Source organism: Oncorhynchus gorbuscha, linkage group LG26 (assembly GCF_021184085.1).
Source record: "Oncorhynchus gorbuscha isolate QuinsamMale2020 ecotype Even-year linkage group LG26, OgorEven_v1.0, whole genome shotgun sequence".
In the NCBI taxonomy this organism is placed as follows: domain Eukaryota; kingdom Metazoa; phylum Chordata; class Actinopteri; order Salmoniformes; family Salmonidae; genus Oncorhynchus; species Oncorhynchus gorbuscha.
Window position 1 is genome coordinate 25,267,876 of NC_060198.1, and position 12,316 is coordinate 25,280,191.

Here is a 12,316-nt window from a genome sequence, read left to right on the forward strand (position 1 = left end):
TGATGGGTTGTGAATTACCTGCTTTCAATATACTTTGTATCCCTCATACTCAAGTGTTTCCATTATTGTGGCAGTTATCTGTATGACCATGTGACAAAGGAAGAGAACATGGCTTAATAGTGAACTGTTTTTGTAGGAATCCTTAAGGTTGTGCTAGTTAACGCAAATGAAACACTATTCTACTGTCATGCAGACAAATTAATATTTGTGATAGTATTGTAATAATGAGGTAATGGTGTTTCAAATAACCAATTTGCTGTGTTTACTCTTTTCTGATATTCAAAATGAGGTATGGAGGTCTTGTAAAGTTACAGCAAAAATAACAAAGTGCTATAAATTAGAACACGTGTCAGAGTAGGCATTTGAAGAAAAGTGGTTGGGTGATTCATTAGCAAAAACAACAATGAGGCATTTGAACACGAGGTGTGTTAAGTCTTGATTACACTTAGCGGGCATTAGGAGACAACATCAATGCGAGAGCAAAGTGCTATAGATAGGAGAAAGACGGGGTCGAGGTATGGCTAAGATTGAAAAGTAAAACACAAAGCAGATGTCAAGTTTACAGTTACAATGAATGGAGTTAAGACAAAACAAAAGCTTCAATGCTGATGCGTCACACCAATCTACTTGAAATTTGCAATTCGGCACTGTTCAAGGTTAGCTTACTGCGGAGCACAAACGTGTTTTGAGTTGTAATGTACACTGCTTTTAGTGGGAATGAAGTGCACTATGAGTTCTAGATAGGCCAATCATCAATAGCAAGTAATTAATTGCAAGTGTGCAGCACTGGCTGCAGATACAATCAGCAACATACATTTTCGACCACTTAAAGCCTTTAATGGTTTCTACAATGTTTCAATCTTAGGCTGTGTTTACATAGGCAGGCCAATTATATTTTCCAATAATCGGTTCATTTCTTTTGCATTAGACCAGTCTTAAACACTTTAAAATCATCAATTTGCACATTGGTTTACAACCCGGAAGTCAAAGAGGGAAATTCTCACCATACATTGTATCGTATGAAAATGTGAATACCGTTGCGTGCAATTTCTTTAAATTGGTTACAGTTGAAGATGCGAGAGATTGTGTACCAAACCATTTTTAAATTGTGCCCATGTAAACTTTGATGCTGGTATGACCTGAATGAAAGACTCATATATTTTGTAATCTATTGTCTTCTCAGATTCCGATAGAATTAGAGCACATGGTCTGAGATGGTTTCTGATACATAATTGATCTACACTTATGTCAAGGACTTACATGAGTTAAAGCACAAGGGAGTGTAAACGAAGATGTAATCTGTGGCTACAATTCAGCAAAATATGAAAAGGTAGCGCAGGAGCACAAATTCAGAACAGCGCCAGTACGACTAATTTAACAGAAAGTCAGTGGGCACGTGAGTACGACTACAATGGACTGGGACATTGCCTTGGGTTTCCCGCTCTGGTGTAGAAGCCGGCCTGATGCCTTAAAACAGACCCACAGAAACAACCTTCCCCGAGGAAGACAAAACATATCCAGTGGATTACGGAAGAGATGCGTATTTATTTTCATTGATTGTTGTTTGAAGTGCATGTACATCTTCAACGATAGGTTACTGGCTTCGCCATGAATATGTAACATTACCATGGTCTCAATGGTACAGAGTATTGCTTGCTATTACATTCATGCTTTGTGCCGAGTGATTAACCATCATTTCAGTTATTTTTCAGTTTCTAAACAACTAATTTACCGATTGTAAAATTATTTGAATTCCATTTAGTTTTTTTTACTGTCAGCTCAATGTGCACATTGCACATTTCTCTAAAGATAAATCATATCAAGCCTAAACTGTGCGATATAGTAGGGAGTTGCAGTTTACAACAGGCCAAAATACATTGTTTGGCACAGAAATCGTGGTAATTAACTTCTATGACCATAATCCATTACGTGTCTACTTGATCCGCCTGTGTTTTTCGCTACGCTAGGTTAGTGTGGGGGCAGAGAGAGTGTGTGCGATCAAGAGCAGTTGCTTCACGAGATATCTACCCGAAAATACATGATCTAAGTCATTGATAGTTGGTATTCAGCAGTCATAAAAGTATGCATTATTTACTTTGAAGAACTACTAAATTAGTAATTGTCAGAGCTCTAGAGATGACTTGGAATTAAATAAAGCCATCAAATAAAACAAATGATATACACAACTTAAATATTTTATTAAACTAAAGTCATGTAAATAAATTGTTAATAAGTGATAAGCAGTATCATGCGACTTTAATTGTTTTATTCTGGTGTTACAGCATTCAACCCACAATGCATTTAATGTTTGTTTTTTAAACGAACCGAAACCGACCTCAAAGCATTAATCACTCAGCACTACAAGCTGCGGGCGCATCTACAAGAGACAAAGCACAATCAAAAGGGGAAAACGCTACGATACTTAAGGAATCTGGCAGAGGGGCTTAAACAGTGTTTGCCTCCCAAGATATCTGTAGAAAAGCAAAGAACAATCCTGCAAACACCAGTATGTCTCAAATCTATACAACCCTGCCCCTCAACCCCCCCCCCCCCCACCCATCCCTTATTAGAATGCCCCTCCCTTCAATATTTTATGTTCCAACAAAGTATTCTGTTAGGCATGGTGATATGAGCAGAAACAATATTCTTGATGTCCAATCAGATGCTCCACATCCATTTGACTTATCCGGAGGTCAAACAAGACCAATAAAACAAACCAAAAAGTGTGTTTCATCAATGTGGTATTTCTCTACTTCCCATGACACTTGAAAACCCAGCTTGCACAATCAGCACGAGGGCGAGATTCCCATTCTTTCCCCCACTTTATCTTCGTAGACTTGTCAGGAATGGTCCTAGGGCAGACATGGATAGGATGTAGAAAAACCCAAGAGGGCCATGTCATCGTCACACAGCTTATGCTAGTCATCAACTAGAGGTCTGTAGACTTGTGATTCAGTAAATTGCACGATGTTCCGAATTGTTCTGAATCTGTGGTTCTTTATTTTAAAAAAGGGCTACCAATGTAACAATACCTTTATCAAACTTATTATTTGACTGTTTAAAGGAGGTATTTATGTTGAGTGAAAAAATTAAAATACTGTCAAGTGAGGACTGTAAATAGTGAATTGCATGAAGAAGGTAAAGATAAATACCAGGTTCTTTCCACATTCAGAGGTAAGCAAAACAAAGGTATTACCTCTGCTATTGACTCCAGCAGTCTGTCTCTCTCCCCCTTTATCTTGGGCACATACGCCCTTTGAAATCGAGTCACTGCTTGTAGCACTGGGAAGAAGATGAGACAACGCTTCTGCCACTGAAAGATACAATTCTCACAAATCAGTGTAATGTTCATTGAAGTTGCAGTCCACAAAAGCCAAGATCATGGCCTCCGGTATAGCAAATAACCTTGATGTGAAATAATAAAGCAAAGAGACCAGTTTGATATTCCAAAAACGTAGAAAAGTATATTGAGAAAAGTGAAAAGATCACTTAAAAATGTAACTTCGTTGTTTTGTTGTGAGCGCCACTGTCCCATGCTATAGAGAATGTACAATGGCGATACATTCTAAACACAACTACCAGCGAGATCCAATCCCAAATCATTAAAGTATTTACCTTGTCGCCACATGTAAGAAATCAAAATGGTGGTAACAATTAAGAAACAGCAGTCAGCAAAACTGTACCTGGAAAAAATGCCCCCGATTCCTGACTTACGGTACTTAAAAGTGAACTCAAATGTATGAACTCGAGTACCGGTGACCCTCCTGCTACTGATATGGCTATATGTGAGATATGGACTGAAGATCGACTTAGATTCCAAATTCTCTTTTTTAAATTTATTTAATCTTCCAATTCCCTTTTCCATCTGCTCAAGACTTTTTCCCAGTGTGTGTTCGTAGGTGCGCCTGTAGCCGGGATGCCTGGGAGAAGTGTTTCCCGCACTCGGAACAGCAGTTTGCTGTCGTCGTCGCCAGTGCTGTGCTGATATGAGTCTGCTGGTGAGCTTTCAGGAGCGGCGCTCGGCTGAACTTCTTGCCGCATTCTTTACACTCGTAACCCTTCCTGCCTTTGAGAGGCACGGTCTTCACCTTTGAGTCCAGCGTCATTGTCCCTTTGTCTTCCTTCTCTTCGTCCTCTTCGTCTTCCTCCTCCTCCTGTGAAACAGCAACCCTTTTCTTGGGAGGAGATGGGCAGCTCTGGTTGGGCGATTCTGTGTTTTGCCGGCGCACAGCTGCTCTGCCAGGTGAAGCGTCGGGGAGCAGGGGGATGGTTTCCATGGTGTTCTCGTCTTCCTCTAGGAGCTGAGCGGGGAGTGTGAGGAGCCGGTGAAGCATCGACGGAGACCTGAGGGACTCCTCAACTGAAACACAGACGGAAGGATAGAAATAGACAAAAAAAGTGATGAAGATTATAGGCAATAAAGGGTGACAGACTTAAGAGTAAGTGTGCACATAACTGGCCATGTCACGTAGGGACATCATTTCAGTAGTTCCCATGCGCACCTGTGGCTGTGGTGCTTATGGAAGCAGGAGGGTCTTGCGGAGTGTCCAAGGTCGAGGAGAGTACCTCCATGTCCTCCAGAGGCATCCACTGGGGGTCTTGCAGGGGGATGGTGGGCGTGGGCTCCAGGTTCTCACGGATCAGGGCGTTCAGACTGGGGAAGGAGCCCACAATCCCCAGCCCAGATCCCCCCGGTCCTCTCCTCACCCCCTTTCCCTGAAGCCAGCTCTTTGATTTGCCACAGGTCGCTGCACCACTTCTGCCCAAACACCTTGTCCAGGATGGGGACCCAGTCCTGGGCTACAGTCAGGACAGCCTGCTTGTCACTGTCTACACAGAGAGAGGGAGAGAGCGACAACTGAGAACAAGACAAACCTGAACTGGAAAACAAATACAATTCATACGGGCTGTGGTCCAGACAGCTTTCTTGTCGCTGTCTGCACAGAGACAGGGGGAGAAAGAGATTAAAAACTTGAACAAGACAACTGAACTGGAATAAACGTGCAAAAGGTGTGCACGTTTGTGTTTGTACATCATTGCACCTGAAGAAGTTGTTAACAATTTCAGTGATTATTTCCATCACTATAGAAATCCTTTCTAATGTAGTACATTTTAATATTGATCAATTTTACAAAAATGCTTACATTAAGAGACCCAGGGCAATATACACATAGGACGTGTTTGTTTGCTGAACCAGCTTTGTTTAATAATATCTAAACAGTATTACCAGCACAAGTATAAGACTGGACTCTTAGAGTAGAGGGAAACCTATATCTGCTGTACATGGCATGACACCATATATACTGTAACAAATTGCAGGGGCTTAACTGGAGCAACTATTTGGCACTGACACAGTTAATAGTTAACTGTAACAGGTGAGCTTCAGCTCCCATTTTGACAGCTACTAAATAGGTCAATTGACCAGTTCAACTGAGACTGGTGTTGTGTGCAAGGCATGGTTTATAACATGGTTAAGAAACACATTAACATTTTTATTTAGAAAATGGGGCCTCAGAGCTCTGGTTAGTCCATATTGACTCCTATTCAAAATGTTTTTTTGTGCATGTTTTACAGTCTGACTTCTTGGCCACAAGCTTATTTTCAGCACCAGAAATTAAAGGAACACTTGATTTGTTTCAACTGATACTTGTTAAGTGTTTACTAAGACATAACATGGTCATTATGTGTACTTTCTGGCAAGTCAAAGAATTCAACACAATTGGTAACCAGCTGGTATGTACTGGCACTTGTTTCAATGTAGAATGACTCCCAAAATAACCTTCATTATTAGGTCATTACAAATTGATCGATCAAGCAAAAAATAGCAGCTTGTAAAATAAAGCGTACCCGAGATTAACAATACCCTTGTATTCATCTTAATATGTTGTGTAAATCCATTCAAATTCAATCACTTGTTTTGTTGTTGACAGCATCTCTTTTCATTGAAACAACTTTCCACACGTGTTTGGCCATGGATGAAGTGGTCAGAAAGTGATATTTTGGACCTGAATGCATTCAGGAGAGAAAGGTCGTCAAAGTTGACCCATTTTTCATACCATGAGACATCCATGTCTTCATCACTGGAAAAGATAAATGGTTGAGCTTGATAGAATTTAAAAGCCTAGAAAAACAGGGTTGTCTATTTTATAAGTTCTTGAGAACAAAATGTAAAAATATATACATTTTTCTTCTTCATATTAGCATGTTGTAGCTCAGACCCTACCTTACATTATCTGAGGTTTTTAATGTTGTCCCCGCCATCAGTTGAGACACAACATGCTCTTAAACACAGGTTGGGTGTCATTTCAATCATAGAAAAATAAGTAATAGAATGAACATATCCCTTAAAATCACTGCAATTTAGCTGCTACACCATTGAAATTTAAATGGAATGTTTTACTTCTAATTAGTACCATAAAGGTGGCCCACGGGTCCATCCGATGTCGAATGTCAACTTAAAAACGGTCATGTGTATTCTGTAATCTATATGGACCACCAACCATCTTTGTGGTACCATTTTGAATGTAGAAATGTCCATTTTATTCCAGTTTTAGTACAGGCATCAGCTAAAACATGATAACCGATGGTGGGCACACTACATAAACCTCAGATTATGTCAAATAGGGACTAAGATACAACACGCGAATATGAAACACTATTTTACGTGTTTAGATAATTGACATTTACGGAAAAAAAAAAAAAAAAAATAAATTTGATAAATTCTGGACATTTTCCAATTGATTGACAACCCTGTTTGTAAGTTTTTAAATGAAACTCAACCATTTATCTTTTCCAGTGATGAAGACATGGATGCCTCATGGTATTTTCTGAGCACATCTACAACAGGTAAATATGTATGGAAGGTTTCTTTCAAATCAAAAGGGGTACTGTCAAAAAGTGATTGAATTCAACTGGATTTACCCTGCGGCATTGCAAGTTGAAACCATATGAACAGGAAGTTACTGGCCTCTCATGAGTAATTTAATGTATAGGCAGAGGAGGGGCCGAGCCCTGGCAGTACTGTGGTACTTTCCATCCCTACATTTTCGATAACAAAACATAACCTCCAGTGCTGTGGGATTTGACTGGTATCATAGCAAGCATCCCTTTTTATGCGTGTGTCGTGTCACATTTGAGGCTGTAAATAAAGCATGCAGTTGATTGTCATGTTGACTAGAACAGAATTTTAATGTTAAAACACAGACCATTTGTTGTCTCCGTTTGCTCCCTTGGTCCCCGGACAATTTTGACTGTGACGTTTCTGGATTCCTGCCTAGTGTCCTCTGAGCCGCTGGGAAATGCTGTGTTTTCCGACCCACACCTCCTCGACACTCCACCTTTCCCGTTCTCCCGGTGAGCCACACGGCGTAACTGCTCCTCCAGAGCGCTGTGCTCCCGCTCTTTCTTGGTCATCTCCAGGAGCAGGTCGTCGAAACTGGCCTCCACGATTTTGGTCAACTCGCACACAGCAAACTCCAGCACATGCTCCATGACCATCTTTAGCTGCCCTGCAGAGAAGTAAACAGACAAAATAGTTAGAATGAAAGACAGTAGGCTAATTCTGATAAGGAAATAGATCAGTAAATAATGAGGAAAGTAGAAATAAAAAGTTAAGAGGAAATGATTAGTCATAGGTCAATGGCTGGTATGTTTGTAGATAGAGACATTTGAAAGTTGGCACCAATTAAGGTTCAAATAAAAACAAATGTAAAATCACGTTGCACACAATGCTCTCATTGTAGGATATTTGTTGAACACAGTAGGCAAAAACAACCCTTGTATCCTTGCAGGGAAACTTCTCTCCAAAATGACTATTTTCTACTATGTAAATGATTAGAGTTGCAATTACTTGTGTAGAGGATTTAATCAAATAACAGAAATGCATTCTGCAATGAAATCACAAGCCACACTATTTCCAAACTTGGTTTGGGAAAAATGGTGTCTCATCCATTTAAAATGTTAAGGTCTATTTTTGGCTCAGCCATTAGAATTGGAAAAATAACAGCCATTGAGTCCTTTTGAATCTAGTCCATCCCTGCGTTACACATTAGCCTTCACACCCCTTGCTTTGTGAAGCATTGTTATTAGAAGCATTTCTCTACATATTACATAGTGGGGCCCTCCTTTTTGCGGGAGCCCAAAACACTAAGAAAAACATTCATTCCATATTAAGTTTTAGATCAACCACTTTTTAGTGACCAGCAATGGGTATTAACATTCGCAATACAACGACTCAAAAGTTACAGATTTCAGCCATGTTAAATGACTCTTGATGGATTTGTTGTAGCACTGCCAGACTGTGAAAGTGAAAATCACTTGATTGATTACAACCAAATGAGACCCAGAAAAGACGTGTCTTGGGGACCGATTTGAGGTTTCCTTATAAATGCCAATTTCTCCATTTTTGATTGGTGTATTTGTAATAGCAACCAATCAAAATCAGTTAAATGTGAGGCAGGTTTTATTGGGTATTTCATCCATGGTGGCAATGATAACACATTAGTTATATTCAATATGAGTGAATTACTATAATTAAATCTCCTACTTTTATAGAGCAGTAAAATATTTAAGGGAATCCTATATGATTCAATGAGAAGGCTTCATTGCTCAGATAGCTCAGTCACATCCCCCTTTGCAATAGTTTGGGAGCGGTATACATTCTCCTGAAGTAATCAAGGAAGTTTTCACTGATCCCATAATGGTTTTGAAGCTAAATCAAATTACCACACTTGATATTTTCAAACATATCGAATCACAGAGCAAATACACTTTTCATTGCATACACTGTAGTGCAAATATCTCCATGATGATATCTGACAAACGAGCTAGACTACTCTTTTCAAGAATTAACACCTGTGTAGTAGAAAGCCTAGGCCTAGCCGACATGCTGAATCATACAATGGCCTACACACACACGATGACTCGCACCCTCTGTTCTTAACCACAAGTTGTAAATGTAAAACAAGTTGTGCAAAACATGGTGAGAAAACATTTTACATATCCATCATCACACAGAGAGGGCGTTCGGTCTTAGTTACAGATGAAAACTGAGAGGAAACTGAAGTACTGAGTCATTGATCACGGTTTCATGCACACAATAATAAGATTGTGGATAGTCAAATTAATAGATTGTTTAAAGATGCACTACACAGAAATCGCTCCACCATTTCCTGGGTGCTAAAATTCTAATACTTAAACTAATTTCAGTTTGTGACAAAACAAGCAAACATAGTGTTGAGAATAATTGTACCATCCCAACTGCTGTGAAAGGTATCTTCCATGAAGCTGGTGTACAAAACCGAAAGTAAAAGACAAAAACGAAACTTAAGAATGTGAATCATAGAAATAACGCACATCGAACAGATCTACCCGCCTCTTAGACCTGACAGATATATAAAACTCACATTTCTATGTGAATTTGGCCGGGATGCCCAAAAAATTAAATATTGCAGCTTTAAAATGTTTACATGCTTTGTAAGAATAACAAATTCACCAAGCTGCTGCAGACAATGACAGCATAGGCCTAGTTGGTTTCAGGAAACCTTAGATCATCTACAATGCCGCTTGACAAAGCAAACAGGGTGTTACACACATGGATTTACATAACTAGAAAAGAGAATGGATTACATGTCCAAATCCTTGAGGAAGAAAACAAATCAAGTTGGAAATCAAGTGTGAAAACTGTGTGGAGATTTTGTGCAGCATGGTCTCTACAATTACCCATTTTTGTTAAAACCACAGGATATAAATAGTAATTGAGCTGAGTCAGAGAGGAAGAAGCCTACTAGCCTAATTGTTATTGTTGCATTGTGTAAGTATGACATCATGCACTGTATGAGGAGCTACCGGTGTGGGTGTCTGAAGGATGAATGTTGCTGCCAGGTTTCATTTACCTACAACATCAAAATGGCCTCCCTGGTCATCACAACTTAAATATCCTAATAAGTGGCGAGATACAGCTCCAGCCTCAGCTTTGTCCAAAATGTGCAAATTGAGTTGAATGGTCCTTCTGTAGCTCAGTTGGTAGAGCATGGCGCTTGTAACGCCAGGGTAGTGGGTTCGATCCCCGGGACCACCCATACGTAGAATGTATGCACACATGACTGTAAGTCGCTTTGGATAAAAGCGTCTGCTAAATGGCATAGATTTATTTTTATTTTATTAAGGTCTGCCAATGGCCTCAGCATTTTGGGGCACGATGACACACAGCTTGCCCAGTGTCTCCTCCACCCGCCATTTAATATCTCACACCCCTCCTCTCCCTAAATGTATCCCCTCTGAGAACTGAGTGGGGGTGGTTTGCGCTTGTGACTGTCATTGGAGAATTATTGGGGGGGGAGGCATCCTATCCTTTGCTGCCACTGCTAAGTAAAGGCTCAACAACAATAACGTCACTGCCTTGTCAACCACTGATAGTCCTCTCATCCCAACCCATCTTCAATTACAGAGAAGAATGTAGGAAGGGATGTATGTTGCAGTAGTCAATAAGTAGGCCTATCATTTTCACTGATAGGAAAAATGAATGGGGATGGATGTGCAGCCTTTCAGTGAACCGTTTGCTTGACAACCAGTGACAAGGTCGGTGGTCCTTCTGTAGCTCAGTTGGTAGAGCATGGCGCTTGTAACGCCAGGGTAGTGGGTTCGATTCCCGGGACCACCCATACGTAGAATGTATGCACACATGACTGTAAGTCGCTTTGGATAAAAGCGTCTGCTAAATGGCATATATTATTTATATTATATTATGTTGTCACTAGTTCTCAACCTACAACTTGTACATTGTAACAATCTCAATGGCAACAATGTCACCGCAGATGACCAATTGGCCTCGACACGTAATTATTGTTAAGTGTACACCTCGAGACAAGAAACCTTTGTAAGCGTTCACAAGGACACATGCCTGAGCCAAATAAAACCCAAGTGAAACAAAGAAACCAAGGTAATAGAACCACATTGAAAACGACCGTTTTTCATATCCTCAAGATTTTACCACACATGTCATTGATTCCCAGTGTGCTGCAGGCTACTACTGCACGTCATATTTACATATCAACTCTGGTTATTATTATCAAGCTTGTTCCGCTCTATGCGGATACCTATACCAGGATGCTGTGCTTTGTCATGTTGTTGACTTCGCCACTATATGTAAACTGAGTGTGTGGCTACGTTGTGCCACAGACACGTAAACAAGCAGTCGGCGGTCAAACAGACTGTAGGGTTACAGAATGGAGTTATTGCCTTGTTTCAAATGTATAAACCTCTAGGTTCCTTGGTAGTAACCTTGCCTAACTAGTAACCTTACCCACTACTCGTCCTTTTTGATCCAGTCTTTGAGTGTTTGCGTGCACGCCGCGCTCTGTGCCGTGGCTGGGGGTGTGTGTCTCGGGCTTTGTTCGATCCGTGGCCGCGTTGTCTTCCATGCCACCGTTGAACGCGGCTCCATTTTCTACACCATTACATTCGAACTCCAGTGATTTAAGCTTTAACTTAAGTCGTTGGTTTTCTTGTTCTTTGACGGCCGTTTTCATTAACACAGAACTCAAGCTTGACCCAACAGTCTTGGTTATTTCCTGGACTGCGAGTTGCACTACTTGCTCTAGTGCAGATTCCAGCTGACCTTGAAAAAACGAAATGTATACGGCGCCGTTCATGATTTCGTCCGTTTTGGTGGAAGACCTCTTTCATTCTTCCCCCACACTCCCAAAATATAAACTGGAAGTCAGCGCACAACTGATTTACACAGAGAACTAGCTACCTCTATCAACGGATCATGTGTGTACACCCCTTGGATGCTACCGTAGTATCACTAGTGCAAACGCAATACAGTTTCTCCTATCTCATTCATAATAATTGTGTTTCTAGTCCCACATCTATGTCGTGCACCTGAGAGCGCAGTGTGGAGACGACTCGACTCGGTTAAATCAGTCGTCTTGATAAGCCCTTTTCAGCTAGTTTATACTGAACACAAATATAAAAGCAACATGCAAGTGTTAGGGCCATGTTTCATGAGCTGAAATAAAACATCCAGAAATGTTCCATATGCACCAAAAAAATATTTATCTCAAATGTTGTGCACAAAGTTGTTTACAACCCTGTTAGTAAGCATTTCTCCTTTGCCAATACAATGCCACAGATGTCAAGTTGAGGGAGTGTGCAATTGGCATGATGACTGCAGGAATGTCCACCAAAGCTGTTGCCATAGAATTGAATGTTCATTTCTGTACCATAAACTGCCTCCAATCTAATTTTAGAGAATTTGGCAGTAGTTCAACCAGCCTCACAACCTCAGACATTGTGTAATCTTGCCAGCCCAGGA

General features: G+C 40.5%; 1 protein-coding gene across 1 annotated transcript; it reads right to left on the reverse strand.

The window, feature by feature from the left end:
* Window positions 1-2,566: 2,566 nt before the first annotated feature.
* Window positions 2,567-11,789, reverse strand: LOC124016203. The gene is made up of 4 exons (XM_046331744.1): window positions 11,303-11,789; window positions 7,206-7,508; window positions 4,503-4,830; window positions 2,567-4,360 (listed from the first exon to the last, which is right to left on the reverse strand). Exons 1-3 carry the CDS (start codon window positions 11,649-11,651, stop codon window positions 4,634-4,636), a joined length of 849 nt encoding a protein of 282 aa, XP_046187700.1. The 5' UTR covers window positions 11,652-11,789; the 3' UTR covers window positions 2,567-4,360; window positions 4,503-4,633.
* Between the last annotated feature and the right edge of the window lie 527 nt (window positions 11,790-12,316).

Bases quoted from the DNA above. Each gene is read 5' to 3' on its own strand.
- LOC124016203 (XM_046331744.1), bottom strand. From the start codon at position 11,651: ATGAACGGCGCCGTATACATTTCGTTTTTTCAAGGTCAGCTGGAATCT. The intron at 7,509-11,302 runs GTAAGGTTACTA...ACTTCTCTGCAG, and splicing joins TCAAAAAGGACGAGTAGTGG to GGCAGCTAAAGATGGTCATG. The intron at 4,831-7,205 runs GTCTGTGTTTTA...CTCTCTGTGTAG, and splicing joins GCAAACGGAGACAACAAATG to ACAGTGACAAGCAGGCTGTC.